General features: G+C 40.6%; 1 protein-coding gene and 1 non-coding gene across 2 annotated transcripts in view; one reads left to right on the top strand and one right to left on the bottom strand.

Moving 5' to 3' along the window:
- Positions 1 to 12122: 12122 nt before the first annotated feature.
- On the bottom strand, positions 12123 to 12226 carry LOC111820885 (U6 spliceosomal RNA). Its single transcript, XR_002824378.1, has one exon. It is a non-coding gene; the product is annotated as a U6 spliceosomal RNA (small nuclear RNA).
- A 3995-nt stretch (positions 12227 to 16221) lies between these two features.
- The window catches only part of PPM1E (protein phosphatase, Mg2+/Mn2+ dependent 1E), a 211952-nt gene continuing 209833 nt past the window's right edge, over positions 16222 to 18340 (top strand). Inside the window, exon 1 of the mRNA XM_004377867.3 lies at positions 16222 to 16688. Within this exon, the coding sequence (XP_004377924.1) occupies positions 16222 to 16688 (467 nt within the window). The remainder of the gene's footprint in view (positions 16689 to 18340) is intronic.

Here is an 18340-nt window from a genome sequence, read left to right as displayed (position 1 = left end):
ATCGTTTCTATCACCAAGGCTGTATTTTCCAACTACCAATCCTTCTTTGTTTCCAACTTTTGCATTCCAATCACCAGTAATGATCAAAGCATCTTGACTGTATGTTCGATCAATTTCAGATTGCAGAAGCTGGTAAAAATCTTCAGTTTCTTCATCCATGGCCTTAGTGGTTGGTGCGTAAATTTGAACAATAGTCATATTAACTGGTCTTCCTTGTAGGCATATGGATATTATCCTATCGCTGACAGAGTTGTACTTCAGCATAGATCTTGAAATCTTCTTTTTGACAATGAATGCAATACCATTCCTTTTCAAGTGGTCATTCCTGGTATAGTAGACCATATGGTTATCTGATTCAAAATGGCCAATATCAGTCCATTTCAGCTCACTAATGCCTAGGATATTGATGTTTATGACTTCCATTTCATTTTTGATGATTTCCAGTTTTCCTACATTCATACTTTGTACATTCCACATTCCGATTATTAATGGATGTTTGCAGCTGTTTCTTCCCATTTTGAGTCATGCCACATCAGCATACGAAGGTACTGAAAGCTTGATTCTATTCATGTCATTAAGGTTGACTCTACTTTGAGGAGGCAGCTCTTCCCAAGTTGTCTTTTGAGTGCCTTCCAACCTGAGGGGCTCGTCTTCTGGCACTATATCAGACAATGTTCTGCTGCTATTTATAAGGTTTTCACTGGCCGGGTCCTTCTTCCTAGTCTGTCTTAGTCTGGAAGCTCAGCTGAAACCTGTCTGCCATGGGTGACCCTGCTGGTATCTGAATACCAGTGTCATAGCTTCCAGCATCACAGCAATATGCAAGCCCTCACAGTACGACAAACTGACAGACACACGGGGGTGTCCTGCATGAAAGGGGAGAATTCCACCACTGAACCACCAATATCTCATTAGTCATTTGGGACATGCAAATCAAAACCACAATAAGACACCACTTCACACCTACTAGAATGCCCATTATTGGGGGCAGTGGTGGTTCAGTGTACTCCTCATTACAGCAAAAAGACTACAATTGAAGAGATGCATAGGGCAAGGTCTAGGAGGGTTCTTAACTTGTAGCTTAACTTAGGAGGGTTCTTAACTTGTAGCTTCTGTGCTACCCTCCTACATGCGTAGGTGTCTTACAAACAAGGAAGCCCATGGAGCTTCTGTGTCTAAAGCTTTTACTGGGGGTCTAATGACATAATTCAAACTCCAGCCTCTCTCCCCTTCAGTTGATGGATATCATGAGATGACCATGAGGTTCATATGTGGTAAGTTGTTCTGGCCTGGACAGCCCCCACCCAAGAGTCACCTCAGTAGCATAACCTGTTAAGTACGGTGTGGCCTGGACACTTATGATTACTGGGGAAATTCCAAGCTTTTAGAGATTATCTCTCAGGAACCAAAGATAAAGACCAAATTCTTTGGGTAAAGTTAATGTAAAACCGAAAAAACAAAACAAAACACCTGTTGTTTTCAAGTCAATTCTGACTCATAGCAACCCTACAGGACAGAGTAGAACTGCCCCACAGGGTTTCCAAGGAGGGGCTGATGGATTTGAACTGCTGACCTTTTGGTTAGCAGCCGAGCTCTTAACCACTGCGCCACCAGTGCCCCTTTCATTAGTCATTACCTCATTGCTGTCAAGTCGATTTTGACTCATAGCAACCCTATAGGACAGAATAGAACTGCCCCACAGGGTTTCCAAGTCTGTACTCTTTACAGACCTTAATGTAAACCCCACAATATTCTTTGTCCATTTTTCTATTGGCTGGTTGGTCTTTTCTTATTGATCTGTCGGAGTTCTTTATATATTAAGGAAGGTATTAGGCCTTTGTGATACAGCAAATACTTTTCTTAATTTGTCGTATTTTTGCCTCACAGAAATTTGTTTTTTACGTAGTCAATTTCTCACTTGTATTTTGGTTCTGGGTTTTGTGTCCTACTAAGGACTTCTCACTCCATGATTGTTAAATGCTCCCATTTATTCTTATAGAAACTTCAATGCTGTTATTTTTTTGGTTTAAATTTCTTCTCCACTGGAATTTATTTGGGTGTCAGACATGGCCTTGAGTCTTGAATTTGTCAGAGGGTCTTGATTAAAGTGCATTAAGTGAACTTAGAAAGAAGTTTTATGAAAAATGCCTATCTTATATCACCTGAACTCTAAAGGCAAGTTCTATGGAGGACAATTGGTGGAATATAGTAGTAGTATAGCTGATGCATTTTTCTTTGTGAATTTTAGGGTTTCTTGACATTTATTTTTAACAAATATTTCTTTTAAGGGTAGGATGTTGGTAAGATTAGAAGACTGAAGATAAAGAATTATCTAAAATTTATGAAAGAAAGGTGCTGATATTTAAGAAAGTCAATCTGACTTTTCTTCTCAGCTCCAGACTGGTATAATCAACTGCCAACCTGACATTTCTACTTAAATGTATAATAAATATTTCAAACTTAGCCTCTCAAATCCCTCCCCCAAAAGAAGCGTATCCTGTATTTCAGTATGTACCTCTATCCATCCAATTTCATTCAAACCAAAAATTGAAGACATTTGATTTATTTCATAGCCTCACTCCCATATCTAACTCATCAGCAAGTCCTATCAACTATAGCTTTAAAACACGTCTTAAATATAATCTCTCCATTTGCTACTTCCATATTATAAGCCAAAGTCTCTTCTAACATGGACTAATGCAGTAACTTCCCAATTAGCCTTGCTCCTTATACTCACTTTCCCTGTAATTCATTTCCCACAACAGCAGCCAGAGTGATCTTTTAAAAAGGTTTATCAGTTCACGTCACTCCCTACTTACAACTCTCCAGTGGCTTTCTATTGCACTTACAACCTAATACACAGGCTTTTTTCTATACGAGTCTCATTCTTTAAGCAGCATTTGACACTTCTTTTAAATGTATTTTTTTATTGTAGTAAAATATATATAACAAAACATTCGCCATTTCAACATTCTTCACATGTACATTTTAGTGACATTGATTACATTCATCATGTTGTGCAACCATCACCACCATCCTTTTCCAAATTATTCCACTAGCATTAACAGAAACTCAGTGTCCCTTAAGCAATGACTCCCCCTCTCCTCCTCTCTCCCACCCCTGCTAGCCACTAATAAACTTTGGTCTCTATACATTTGCCTATGTTGTACAACAATTGACAGTTTGAACCTCTCTCCTCCTTTGGCATCCCTGATAATAGACTGTTCTGTTCCTCAGCCTAAATTGAGGCTCCTTTAGTGTGTATTCACAGGGTCTTTTATGACACTCAGCAGCCATTCTGCCTTCCTACTAGTAACCCATTTCTCTTTTGTACAGTTGTGTCTCCCTTTCTCTACTGTATGTAGTCTTAGTGAGAACAGTTTGGGTTCCTTGCCACTCTAGTGACGTGTAGGCAGGTGAATCAGGCCAAGCCAATAGAACTCTCTACTCCTGCACTTTGAAACTACTGTGGAAGACCCAGAATTGAAAAAGTGGTTGAAGTGCATTTATTCTAGCAGCAATAACTGGATAAGATAGTTGAGTAATTTCTGCCGAGTAGATAGCTAAAATTACTCTTGTTCTCCTAGTAAGTTACCTCAGTAGCCCTCCCCTAAAATGTCTTTAGGAGCCCTGATGGCACAGTGGTTAACAGCTTGGCTGCTAACTAAAAGTTGGTGGTTCGAATCCACCAGCTGCTCCTTGGAAACCTATGGGGCAGTTCTACTCTGCCCTAGAGGGTCACTATGGGTTGGAATCAACTCCTCGGCAATGGGTTTGTTTGTTAATTGTCTTTGTTTAGATCAACCAGAATTGGTTTCTGCTTATAATGAAAGAAGCCTTTTGGTTCTCCATCTTTCTCTTTATACTCCAATCTCAGAAGAATTATCTTAGTTTCTTATTTCAATTGTCAAGTTAATCATTCCCCCAAATTAGCATATTAAGCTCTAACTGTTACCCATGCTTTTTCCAATTTTGAATCATGCAGTATCCCCTTGTTCCATTTGAAAAACTGCTTTTGTTTTTTTTTTTTTTTTTTTTTTTTTAGGGAGCGAGAAAACAAGACGTTTATTAGGTAGTCCTTGTTCTGGATGCATACGAGAACACAAAAATCAGTACATACTGCTGCATAGTATAGATTTTTTTTTTTTTTTACTATTTTATTGTGTTTTAGGTGGAAGTTTACACGACAAATTAGATTCCCATTCAACAATTCATATACACAAACAACCGCTTCTTGATTCATGTATAGTTTCCACATGAGCACAATTAAGTGTTCTGAAATGCCCATTCATTGCTATGGTATCCATAATTTGTTATGATCCACACAGTTGAATGCCTTCATGTTCATGATAAAACACAGGTAAACATCTTTCTGGTATTCTCTGCTTTCGGCCAAGATCTACCTGACAACAGCAATGATATCCCACATTTCATTTCTTCTTCCTGAATTTAGGTTGAACTTCTGGCAGTTCGTTGTCAATGTATGGCTGCAGATGTTTTTGAATTATCTTCAGCAGAACTTTGTTAGCACGTGATATTGATAATAGTTTGATAATTTCTACATTTCATATGATCACCTTTCTTTGGAACGGGCACAAATACGGGTCTCTACCAGTTGGTTGGCCAGGTAGCTGTCTTCCAAATTTCTTGACATACACGTGTAAGCACTTCCAGCATTACATTCATTTGTTGAAGCATCTCAATTGGTATTCTGCTTATTTCTTGTTTTTCACCAGTGCCTTCAGTGCAGCTTGAATTTCTTCCTTCATTGCCAATGGTTCTTGACCATATGCTACCTCCTGAAATGGCTGAACATTGACCAATTCTTTTTGGTACAGTGACTCTGTATATTCCTTCCATCTTTTTTCGATGCTTCTTGTGTCACTCAATTTTTCACCCACAGGTTCAAAACTGTAAAAGGCATGCAGCAAGGTTGTATCCTTTCACCTTACTTATCAATCTGTATGCTGAACAAATAATCCAAGACATCAGACTGTATGAAGAAGAACGTGCCATCAGGATTGGAGGAAGACTCATTAACAACCTGCGATATGCAGATGATACAACCTTTCTTGCCAAAAATGAAAATGACTTGAAGCACTTACTGATGAAGGTCAAAAACTACAGCTTCAGTATGAGTTATACCTGACTGAACATGAAGGAAACAAAAATCCTCCGAACTGGACTGATAGACAACTTCATGATAATCGAAGAAGAAATTGAAGTTGTCAGTGTTTCATTCTACTTGGATCAACAGTAAACATCCATGGAAGCACAAGTGAAGAAATCAAAGGACATATTGCTGCAGAAGACCTCTTTAAAGTGTTAAAAAGCAAATATACCACTTTGATGATTAAGGTGCATCTGACTCAAGCCATGGTCTACTCAAACATTTCATATGCGTGCAAAATTTAGAAATGAAAAAGAAAGACAGAAGAACAATTGTGTGTTTAAACTGTGGTGTTGGGGAAGAATATTGAACATACTGTCGATTGAATGTTTCTTAGAAGCAAGGATGATGAGACTTCAACTTGCTTACTTTGGACACGTCATCAGGAAAAACCAACCGATAGAATAGGACATCATGTTTGGTATAGGGCCAATGAAAATGAGATGGATTTACACAATAGCCACAACAAAGGACTCAGACATACCAAAGATCATGAAAATGGCACAGGACTAGGCAATGTTTCTGTTATAAATAAGGTCGCCATGAGTCGGAGCTGACTTGAAGGCAACTAATAACATTACCCATGCTCCAAACCCACTGTGGTGCATTTTTAATTAGCAATCTCATAGTTCTATCAAGCATTTTGACATGTGTAAAACCAATCCCATCTTTTCTCCAAACTAGTTTTTCTTTTTCAACTTCATTTCTCTTGATGTCAGAACCTTTCTCAAAGGCTCACACTCATAATGACTACACATCTAATCACTTGCCAGATTACTGATTCTATAAGAGGTTCACCGAAGTGTCAGCAAGTTGTACTCTAAGGACTTGGAAATTAGAGAAATAAGTTTGCTTTCAGAGTTAAACTATGAAATCTTTAAGACACTAATAGTAACTAACATTTTATCGCATGCTTACCACATGCCAGGGACTATGTTAAGTCTTTTACATGTATTGTCATAAATAGTCCATTCAGTAACTTTGTGAGGGTAGGTATTTTTAACCTCAAAACCAAACCTGTTGTCGTTGAGTGGATTCTGACCCATAGAGATCCCATAGGACAGAGTAGAACTGCCTCATAGGGTTTCCAAGGAGTAGCTGGTGGATTCGAACTGCTGACCTTTGGGTTAGCAGCTGTAACTCTTAACCACTATGCCACCAGGGAAGTTACATTTATTACTTTGGGTATGTCAGTTGTAAATAATAGAAACTGACTGGCAATTTAAACCAAAAAGAATTTATTGGAATGATATCAAGAAGCAACATAGATATACAGAAACATCAGGAAGGTGATGCACGTTTGGAAATGCATGACCTAGTGCAGTTCCAGAGGGCCAGACAACAGCAACCACTGGGACTGTCCCATGGTGCAAGTGCACTGGGATGAATGGACCACCACTCTTCTTCTATCCTTATTTTTTGTTCAAGATCTAGTTGGAGGAGAAAGCATCCTACTGACCTAACTTAGGTCAGTGCCTGATCCCAGGATGTGATCGAATCTAGGGGAAGAAATCACTAGGGATATCGTTGGCTTCTGTAAGAGGGCAGGAATCTGGTTTTAACACCCTACCATAACTACCTACAGTGGAGAAGAGGTAATTCCCCAAAAGAAATTAAGATGCTGCTAGGAAGGAACTATAACTGCTGCACAACCAAAAACAAGACATGTACATCATATTTCATGACTTGCTCAATATCATGTCACTAGGAAGCAGCTGATGAGGAATCCAAAACAAGACTGACTCCAGAGTCAATGCTCTTAATTACATTGATGAAGTGGTTTTCAACTGGGGATGATTTTGCTTCCCAGAGGACTTCTGGCAATGTCTGGAGATATTCTGGTTATCACAACCAAGTATTGGGGTGCCACTGGCATCTAGTGGGTGAAACTCAGGGATGCTGCTAAACATCCTAAAATGTGTAGGACAATCCGTCCATAACAGAATTATTTGGCCAAAAATGTCAATAGTGCTTAGGGTAGAAATCTCACTTTAATGAGAGAATATGACATGGGACCATATACTTAAAGAAAATGTGTCAATCAGAAGAAGTGTTAGAAAGAAAAAGAAAAAACAAAACAAAAAGGAGTGTTAGTAAGCAATAGCAGTATTGTTAGAAAAAAGAGGGTAAAAACGGGGCAAACTTTAGTGTAACCGCTCAAGGCCTATTCAAGGAAATGAAGGTCCTTCTTAGATTTTGTACTGTAGGTTGAGTCCTGCCTCATTAGCATAACTGTCTCTAATCCTGCCTCATTAACATCATAGAGGCAGGATTTACAACACATAGGAAAATCACATCAGATGACTAAGTTGTGGACAATCACACAATACTGGGAATCATGGCCTAGCCAAGTTGACACATATTTTTTGGGGACACAACTTAATCCATAATGTTCCACCCTTTGACCCCCCAAAATTCATGTCCTTGCCACATGCAAAACACATTCACCCCATCATAGCATATCAAAAGTCTTAAATCAACTCCAAGTCCAAAATCCAAAAATTCCTCTTTATCTATGAAATCTAGAATACAAGTTATCTGCTTCCAAAGTACAATGATGGAACAGGCATGAGCTAGATGTTTCCATTATAAATGAGAGAAACTGGAGGGAAAGAAGGGATAGCAGGCACCAAACAAGTCAGTAGAACACATTATATTAGCCCTCAAGGCTTGAAACTAATCCTTTGTTCTCTGAGACCATTTACACAATGGCCCTGCCCTCCAGACTCTAGGTATTGGCCACACTCTCCGGATTTTGAGTGGAGGCCCCTTAGCCCTAGCCTTCAGGTCTGCCTTCCAGGCCCTCTGGAATGGCAAGTCTACTCCCTCACATTTAGGCAGTCCCATTCTCTTATTCCATCTGAGAGGCAACTCCACCCTTTGAGACCCTAGAGGTCATGGCCCTACTCTTCAAGACTGAGGCAGCTCTGCTTCCTGTGTTCCTTGTCTCTTCAGCTTCTGCTTCCTGGTTCCTTGGCCTCTCAGCCCCTCGGGCCTCACCACCCACGTCTGCCCTGCTGGGGTAAGTGTTCCAAAGCTCTATAGCTCCACCAATGAGTGCCTGGAGGCACCTTACTCCGCCAGTAAACTTCTGCTGGAAGGCACTCAGCTCTCTTGCTCCATGTGTTGGCAAGCCTAGCTTCACTGATAAGTGCCTGGAGGCACCCTACTCCACCAGGAATCCTCTTGCACAAAGGCACTCAGCTCTCTTGCTCCATGGGTCGGCTCCAGCACTATCTGGTGCTGATCTCCTGGTTCGCTGCTGCCTTTTTCTGCTGCTGCCACTTCTCTGATACTGCTTCTTGCCATCTGCGCTGTCTCCAGTGTAATAGCTCTTCTCACTTCCTTCTGAGTCCTCACGAGAATTGTCTCTGATGTCCGTAATTCCACCAACAATCTCTTCGAGGCAATCTAGGCTTTTACTGTTAGGCACTTTAAAACTCTTCCAGCCTCTATCCATTCACAGTTTCAAAACTGCTTCCACATTTTAGGTATCTGTTAGAGCAGCACCCCACTCTTCAGTACCGAATATCTTAGGCTGGGTTCTCTAGAGAAGCAAAACCAGTAAAGTGTATAAATATTTATATAGACAGATTTATATAAAGGAAATGGCTCACATGGTTGTAGAGGCTGGAACGTCCTAAGTCCGTGGGTCAGGATAGAGGTTTTTCCTGACTCATGTAGCCACAGGGGCTGGCGAACTCAAGATTGGCAGGTCAGAGAGCAGGGCTCTTGCTCACAGGCTGCGAAGACCGGCAAATCCCAAGACTGGCAGGCAAGCCCACAGGTAAGCTGCTAGCTCAAGTCCCAAGAACCAGAGGTCAGACGAACAGGAGCCAGCTGCAGAATCCAGAGCAAGCGAAAGCTCACAAGCCTTGCCAGAATGTCCACTTATTTTTGATGCAGGCCACGAGCCCAAGGAAATTACCTTTCAACTGATTGGCTACTCACAGCAGATACCATCATGGAGGTGATCACATCATATCAAATCTCATCACAGAAGTGATTACGTCGTCATACAACTGCCAAGCTACAACATAACAGCCAAACCACTGAGAATCATGGCCCAGCCAAGGTGACACACAACATTAACGATCACAGTGAGTGAGCCATCTTGGATGTCCAACCCAGATGAACCTTCAGATGACTCAATCCCCAACTGCTAATGTGACTGTAAACTCATGAGATCAAAAAGTGAGAACCACTTTGCTCAGTCAACCTACAGAGGTGTGAAATAAAATGGTTTTTGTTTTAAGCCACTAAGTTTTGGAGTAGTTTGTTTGCAGCAGTATATGATGGTAACAGCCACCTGGGAGGCTACTGGGTGGGTTGCTGGCTCTTCCCAAGTTGTGTCTTCATGTGCCTTCTTAGAATTTCTGATCTTTCTGTTCATCTTCAGTCCCACTGACACCATTGTTTTCTGTATTCTTATCTCCCATTGCCCAGCTGGTCTTCCAGCCTTTGGTCTCTCTTCTCCAATTCATCCTACACTCATCTGAAAGAATGTTTGTATATTAAATTTTCATGTTGCTTTCCAATTTAATATTTTTTGTCAACCTTGGAACAAATAATTGTAATTTCATCTCCCAGTATAGCCTAGATCTAATCTTGAACTTTTGCCAATAAGGTTTATACCTTAAAGAGTCATGACATTCATTTCCAGAAATGAAAAAATTCCAGAATTTTATGGGACAATTTAAAAAAGGATATTGGAAGGTAAATATTTTATATTTGAAGTACTCAGGTTTGTTCTGCACAGATAATTTGACTTATTGCCTTTGTGTAAATAACTGCAATTTATTTACTGTTATTTATTAGGGATATGGAGGTTCATCAAATCTTAATAGTCCTCAGCTTGCAGGATTACTGGAAACTATGTGTACTATGTTGGTGCCACATATGTCATTTATAGATCACTCTTTCATAGCAAACCACTTCATATGCCCAAGTCATTTCCTTTCTGGAGAAGATGCATTATGTCAGCATGGTTACCACGTGTGGTAATTGATAATGTCTGTGCCACATGGCTTACTTCTACCCTTGTCCGACATAGCTATTCTACCACCTATGATTACCATATGTTACAGCACTCTAGGTTAATGGAATCATTTCCATCTTCCCCTCTAGTCACAAATGTCATTATGGCTCAATTCCATCAGCTCCACACTCAACTGAGAATAAAGTATTCAGTACTATCTGAGTATAGAACACACCTTTGTGAAGAGTTTTCATATTTAGTTGCCTGTTTTATTTTCATTTAAAAAAGCAGCTGGGTTTTTTGATAAATGCCCCAGAATGGAGAATGGGCATATACTCACTAGAATAGGACATGCTTGCTGTCACTCTAAACCCTTGCATGTATTCATTCCAAGTAAATATATAAAAGGAATTAAATTTAGGGAATAATAAAGGAAAATTTTTAACACCATAAAACACTTTTTTCTTTAAAAGTGAAAACTAGTAGCAAAATGTTGAAGTGGATTTTTTTTTAAACTAGAGTCAATTCATTTTAGAAAAACCATTCATTATAGAAGGAACATACCACATGTTAGCCATTTATAGTACCATCATCAGAAATTGCCATCAAGACCTGCTCTCTTCCTCTTTCATAAGCATTTATAATAAGTTCAAACATAATTTTGTTTCCTCAAAGAACTATAATAGATAAAAACGAAGACTGTTATTTTTAATGGCTTAAACATTAAGAAAAAAAGGTTAGAACCTGTTTTGGGGACTCCTTTGCTTCTTAAAACTAGGATGAGATACAGTGTTTGTAGGCCTGTTATTACCTGATGAGAATTTTAATTTTGACAGCTTTGGACTATTGCTGCAATAGACCATATTAGCCAGCAATAGAAAGAAAAAATTAATACAGCAATAATATTTTTGGCAGCAAATGGAGATGATTTTAAAATTATATTATTGATCTGGGATGAAGATGTAGCTAGGGTATATCTAGAAGAAACGAGGAAGTCCTTTTATTTGTTTGAAAACATTCCTGTGCTCAGTTCTGTCAGTTGTCAGCTATTCTTATTGCTCCCTAGTAGTCAGTTTGGCAACAAATTCAAATTAGTATCTTAAAAACTACTTGCATATTAGTTACCTTTCCATTAAATTTTAAAAATATGAATGAAAAAAGCACAAATTTTTACACTTGCAACTTAACATTTGTCATTAGGCCTAGCCTTAAACATTTCCCGAGGCATTGATTGGTAGGCTTTTAGATCTGAGCTATATATACTTTATTTTTATTACTATGTTATTGTTGTTGTTAGGTGCTATTGAGTTGATTTTGACTCATAGTGACACCATGTGACAGAGTAGATCTGCCTCATAGGGTTTTCTAGGCTGTAATCTTTATGGGAGCAGACCACTAGCTCTTTCTCCCATGGAGCTGTTGGGTGGGAATGAATACCAACTTTTCGGTTAGCAGCCAAGCTCTTAAATGTTGTGCCACCAGGGATCCTTTTCTCAAAAATATAAAATGCCAATATTTTATGTAAATATCTGAAATAATGTTCAAAGATTCATTTATATATTACTGTATAAGATATGGTATCAGCTTTAATTTTTTATAATTAGCAATACCAAAACAATTTTTTTTTTGAAATAGCATTACTATTTTTGCTTGTAAAGTGATAAAACAGGCATACTGTAGAATAGACAGAATATCCTAGACTTGCACAGCCAAGCTAATATTAACTGGAGATAATTGAGCAATTATAGATTTTTCTTAGTTACTAGCAGCAACTATTTAGCGTATATATAAATATTCTATTCTTAACTTTTAATTCTAAGTAATGATTTAGTGCTAACTGCACTTTAAAGAAACTCAGTGTTCCAGTAACACTTTCAGAGTCCTAAATTTTCTTTAACTTCAGTTTATAGTTCTTTTTAAAAAATAATAATAGTTTTTATATATTTTTACACAAAATAACTCCTAAAAGATGTGAAAAATATGGGACTTCATGAATTTGTGTGTCATCCTTGCATAGCGGCCTTGCTAATCTTCTCTGTATCATTCCAATTTTAGTATATGGGCTGCTAAGCAAGCCACAGTTTATAGTTCTTTTAAAGTGTTGTTTGTTATAGCTATCGGATCACAAAGAACCTTTTTTTTTTCCTTTATCAGTTAGGATCCACTTAAGAAAACGGGGAATTTAATATATAGGGAATTGGTTATACAAGTGATGGAAGAGCTAAATAAGCCAAAAGGAAAGTGAGGCAAGACTGGAAAGCAGGAAGCTGGAAGCTGGACAAATACAGGATGATATTTCTGGAGTACAGGGGCTGAGGTCATTGGTAAAAGCTGGACTTATAGTTGATATAGTGTTCAGGAGGAACAAAGATAAAAGGAGACGCAACGAGTATCAGGACTGAGGTAAGGGAGGGGAAAGAAATACTCTTGGTTTTTCTCCTTTCCTCCTACCTTCCAGTTTCCTGACAATGCCTCCCACTGGCCATCAGCTGGAATCAATTGTCACAGAAGCCTGGTGAATGGAGCCTGAAATGGTCAACCCCTTTACAACACAGAGCAGAGCAAGGGAGGAGAAAGAATGAAGAGCAAACAGGCCAAGGACTGAAAGAGTAATCAATTTTTTTTTTTAACATGTACAATCAATTTTATTGAGGTATGATTGTATATAATGAAAAGCACTTATTTTAAATGTACACTTTTATACTTTTTGTCAAATAAACATATAACCACCCAGTCAGAACATTTTCATCACCCCACATAGTTCTTACCCCTTTGCCATGAATTCCCCATTCCCACCTCAGCCCTAAGCAACCACTGATCTGCTTTTTGTCACTAGAGATTAGTTTTGCCTATTCTAGAATTTCATATAAATGGAATCACACAGTACGTACTCTTTTGTCTGGATGTTTTTCACTCAGGATGTTTTTGAGATTCATCTATATTGTGTTTATCAATAGTTCATTTCTGTTTATTGCTGAGTAGTAGTCTATTATATGAATACACCGCAATTTGTTTATCCATTCACCTATTGTTTCCAGGTTTGAGCCTATTATGAATAAAACTTCTGTGAACGTTTGTGTACAAGGGTTGTTTTTATTTGTTTTTCTGTGTAGCCATAGGTTTTCATTTCTTATGGGTAAATACCTGGGAGAAGAATTGCTGGGTCATATGATAAGAAACTGCCTAAATCAAACAATTCTTTTTAACCTTATAAATATTATTGTTACCATGAATGCCAATGAAAGGACATTGTGCCTTTCCTTCAAAGAGCTAAGGGTTAGAGAGAACAATTCTTATGAGATTTTTATTTAAATACCTTTGATACATGTTATGCTTCTCATAGCTCAGGTTTTTTTTTAATAGATAGTAAGAAAGGGCATTAAGGAAGTGTAAAAGGAGACGAATTGAAAAGGAAAGCAAGGTAATGCAAAATAATGACTACAAAGACTTCTTAACAATGGCAAAATCATCCTACACAGCTGCTCTGAGATCCCAGCTCTGCTGTCAGCAACCTTCTGGCAAAGCTACTCTGTGTCAAATGGATGTAAAAGGATCCATATTGATCTTTTGTGAAGGAATATCTTTATTAATCTAGGAAACACTTCTCTCATTTATAGTAACATAGAGGTGTGGGCTTTTTCTTTTACTCTTAGTAGTAATGTTTCCCCAACATATATCACTTCCCTTTGATATGTGGGTTGAGTCATAAATTAATGTCACAAGTAAATGTCATCTAGATGAAGGAGGCAACTACATTACAAAGTAGGAAGGTGTAGCTTGATGTGAATTGTTACAGTTGACAGTTATGTACTCTTGAACTAAATGTCATCTTGTCTAATTTTGAGATATTAAACAGTTGTTGGAATGTAAAACTGTGGACATTTAGGTTTGTAGACGAAAAGGTTTCATCAATCTTTTCTAGACATTCTGAAATGGAAATGAACAGGTGGGTTGAAAACAAAGACAAATGGGTTTAAAGACTTTCTTGGCATCTCATACAGAAATTGCTCTACACTGGTGATGTTTTAAACAAAATACGTATAAATATATTTTGCTTGTCTGGAAACAGACTTAATTTATTGGGTCTTTCCGTTTACCTTTGAGACAAAAATAGTTATAGAGGACTCACGTGCAACTTTCTATCATGTATTATTGAATCTCAAGCTAGGAGAGAGAATGGAACTCTATTTTACGTGATGCCATAATGTACATTAGTGAGCTCAACCCACTTAATCTTAAAATAACAGTATCAGGGCAGGGATTTAGAGTACAGTATTATATGAAAACAGTTGGCAGGGAGAGTCCCTCTTCTGCCACTAATTACTGACTGGAAACAGTATGTCAGACCCTAACTCCAACTGAAAGCCAGAAACAATAAATGAAAAGGATGGGTGGATAATTTGTGAGAACATGTGTTTCAAAGTAGAGAAAGAATCACTATGTTTTTGCTGAATTATATGTTGCCATGGACATGGCAGTATGTAGTAATGATGCTATCTTCTATACAGCTGTGTAACAACACAGCTTCTCCCTCCCCCATCCATCTCAGTGAGGCTTGAAAATAATAGGTTTGTGTGGTAGTTTGGTAAGAAAATTAGAATCATTTAAAATCGTTTCAGTTTCAGTCTAAGAAAGAAAGAGGCTTGGCGGGGGAATGGAGAAGAGGAGCAAACAAAATGTAGAAAAAATGCATATTATGCAATAAAATATAATATACATTATGCTGACACTAAAGAGGGGAGTCTTGGTGTACCGGAAAACTAATGGATTTTCAGTGAGAAGACTTTGGATTAAGTCCTTGTTGCATCACTTCTGTGTGACCTTGAGAAAAGTCACCATGTCTTTGAAGCTCAATTTCCTCATCTATAAAATGGAATCATAATGGTAATGTCCTCTACCTTAAGGGGCTGTGGTAAGAATTAAAGGAGTGAAAATAACTTGTAAAGTATAAAGCCCTATAAAAATAAAGCATTATAAGATGGATTACACTGTTGAATGTTCAGAGACAGAGAGGAATAAAGGATAAAGAGTAGAAGGCTTTGGAAGCTTATGATCTGGGTTCTAATTCCAACACCATGGCTAGTGGCTTTGAGACCTTGAACCAAGTAAGTTAATATCTTCAAGCCTCAGTTTCCTCTTTTGAAAAATGAGGACAACACCATTTTCTTCACCGAATCAAAGGAACCTACCACTTGGTAGGTGCTTGATGTGCCTCTCCTCCCAAACTACTTACTCAATGAGTGTCATCAAGAACAAAAGTTGTTCACAGCGATGGCGAGATTTCATCTTCCTTACTTTGGACACACCATCAGGAAAGCTCAATCACTAGAAAAGGACATCATGTGTGGTAAAGTAGAGGGTCAGTGAAAACGAAACCATCAGTGAGATGGGTTGACACAATAGCTGAAACAAGGGGCTCAGACATATCAAAGAGCATGAGGATGTCACAGGACCCGTCAACGTTTAGTCTGTTAATACATAAGGTTGTCATGACTCCGAATGGACAGCAACTAACAACAACAAAGGCAAGGGAAGAGCAGATAAAGAAACCTGAAGTAAATTCAATCAAGTGGGACACAACAGCCAGACTTGGAGATGTCTTAGTCCACTCATCCACTTGAGGCTAGGGTATCCACGTAAAGATATTCAGAGTTGTATAGCCGGCGAGCGGAGCGTCTTTATGACTCCTCAGACTCGACGGGAGGGACCCTGATATGCTTAATTAAGACAGTTGCCATGCGACAGTCTCTAGGCAGCGTAGGTTGAGCTCTCAGTAAGGCTAGAGGGTGGGCCGCCACTGGACCCTGCGCGCGCCCGCCACCAACTTTCCCTCCAGACTCGAGAGGGGCGGTGCGGGGGGCGGCGCGCTCCGCCCCCGCCCCCGGGCCGCGCACGTCAGCGCTCGGCCGCGCGCACGCCTGCGGGAGCCCTCTCCAGGCAACCTAGTGCTGATCGCTGGTGCCGGTCCGACCGTTAACCGCCCTTGCGGGAACCCGAGCCTCGAGAACAGCCTTCCTCCCTTTCTGGTCTTTCTCCCTCCCCCCTCCCCGGTCAGCCCGGGGCATGAGCAGCAATGGCCGGCTGCAGCCCTGAGGAGAAAACTTACCGGCGCTTTCTAGAGCTATTCCTGGGCGAGTTTCGCGGACCGTGTGGTGGCGGCGAGCCGGAGCCGGAACCTGAACCCGAGTCGGAGCCCGAGCTCGAGCCCGATCTGGTAGCTGCTGAGGCGACCGAGGCTTTGGTCGAGGAACCCGGGGAGGAGGCGGCGACGCTGGCTGCGACGGAAGAAGGGGAGCAGGAGCCGGAGCAAGACCCAGAGTCCGAGGAGGAGGCGGTGGAGGAGGAGGCGGTGGCGGCGGCGGAGGGCGAGGAGGAGGCAGCGGTGGCCGCCTCGGGGCAGTCGGCGGTGCCGCCGCCGCCACCGCCGCAGCCCCAGCTGCCGCCGCTGCCTCCGCTCCCGCGGCCGCTGTCGGAGCGCATAACCCGCGAGGAGGTGGAGGGGGAGAGCCTGGACCTGTGCCTGCAGCAGCTCTACAAATAGTTAAGTAGCGGGGCTCGGCTGGGGGTGGGCCCGTTGTCCCCGCCGCGCCGGCCTCGGACGCGGCTCCCGCGGCCCCTCAAACTGCTCTCTTTCCCGCTCCTCACCCCCACACCCGCGTCCGGGTGAGAGCGCCCCAGCGGCTCGGACTCCGGCGATCCGCGGCGCTCGGCCCCCGCGCGCTCGGCCCCGGCGCTTCTGCCCGGCGGGGAGCCGCTCCCCGGGCCCCCGGCCCCTTCTCCCCTCTCGCTCCACCTCACACATCCTTTCCTCTTCTTGTCTAGTAAGGGCCTTTCTCCCAGTCTTGAGCTCCCTCTTCTTCCCAGCTCCGTTCTTCCTCCCGGAGGTGGCCTCCCACCCGGGTCTCTTTTCTCCGTCTGGGTCCCTAGTTGTTTGGAGGCGGAGAGACTCGACTCCTAGACTGAGCTGCGAGATGCCTTCTGCGTAACCGCCGCAACAATTAATACCGGCCGGGTATCCTGACTAGGAGAGAACGGAGTAGATTCTGTCAGGCGCTCCATGTTGAAAGTGAAGAACTCTTTAGACGGCTTAATACACGGGAGCCTAGTGTCTTAAAGAAATTTGACAATTGAGTGGGAGAGGGGGTGGTGGTGGGAAGGAATTGGGAGGGAAGCAAATGCAGAATTTTACAAGCCAGCCTTCAGATGAAGGACAGGGAGTCATAATTCGTTAAAGTGGAGAAGTCAGACTGGTTTGATAAAATTGCCATTATGTGCAGTATTTTCAGTTCATTAGGTAGATGGGGTCGGGGGGAGAGAAAGCAGATGGCTTAGCTACACAGATGAAAGTCTAAAATAGAAAGGTCAAGGCTTTGCCTTTCTTCGCAGTTCTGGTTTTTATGGGCTTGAAATAGAAACGGTTTACAGTTGTGTTTCTTTCTAAATGGAATTGTTCTGAAATAATGACAGAGGAGCATATTAACAGGTCCGTGAAAACATTGGGAAACCTGGGAGTCTTTTGGCATTCAGCTGATGATAGCTGTAATGAAATGTGTTACTCTGGCCCCACACAAGTTTACTACTGCAAGATTTACTGCAATTAAATTTAAGCTCAATTCTTGGATTTTCTCAAAAGGCTAAATAAGAGAAAAGCCTGGAAAATAAAGCTGTTTTATCTTCAGTCAACGTGATAGACACCTGACCAAATCATTTTTCCTGTCAAAGCAGCAGCTTATCATTAGGGAAAAAACATTTAAGACATCTGCTGTACAGGTGGACTGTGTTGATGTCCTATACTTTATAAGCTATTTAAAATTTAATTTTAAAATACTGTCTGATTACCAAGGTAATACTTTCTTTTTGAGAAATGTAAAAAAATAAAGTGGAGCTTAATACGATCACTCAGAGATAAACAGTATTAATATTTTAGAGTATTTCTGGTTTTTGTAAACTAGTATAGACAAGGGCTTATGAAGTATCATTTTAAAAATATTCTTTAAAAAAATTCTGCTTAAAATAAAATGGAAATGTGTACCAAAGTGAAGAAATTTATCCCAGCATCAAACTAGTTCTATTTTGACAGTTAATTCTTACCTTTACAAATACATCTGCAGAATTAAAGATACACACATTTAAATATTGGAAAAGGCCCCCAAAAAGAGAGTAAATAGTTTAGAACAGTCCTGAACATTTGG

The sequence above is a fragment of the Trichechus manatus genome, unplaced genomic scaffold (genome assembly GCF_000243295.1).
Source record: "Trichechus manatus latirostris isolate Lorelei unplaced genomic scaffold, TriManLat1.0 scaffold00054, whole genome shotgun sequence".
Classification (NCBI taxonomy): Eukaryota; Metazoa; Chordata; class Mammalia; order Sirenia; family Trichechidae; genus Trichechus; species Trichechus manatus.
This window is presented reverse-complemented; position numbering and strand designations above follow the sequence as displayed.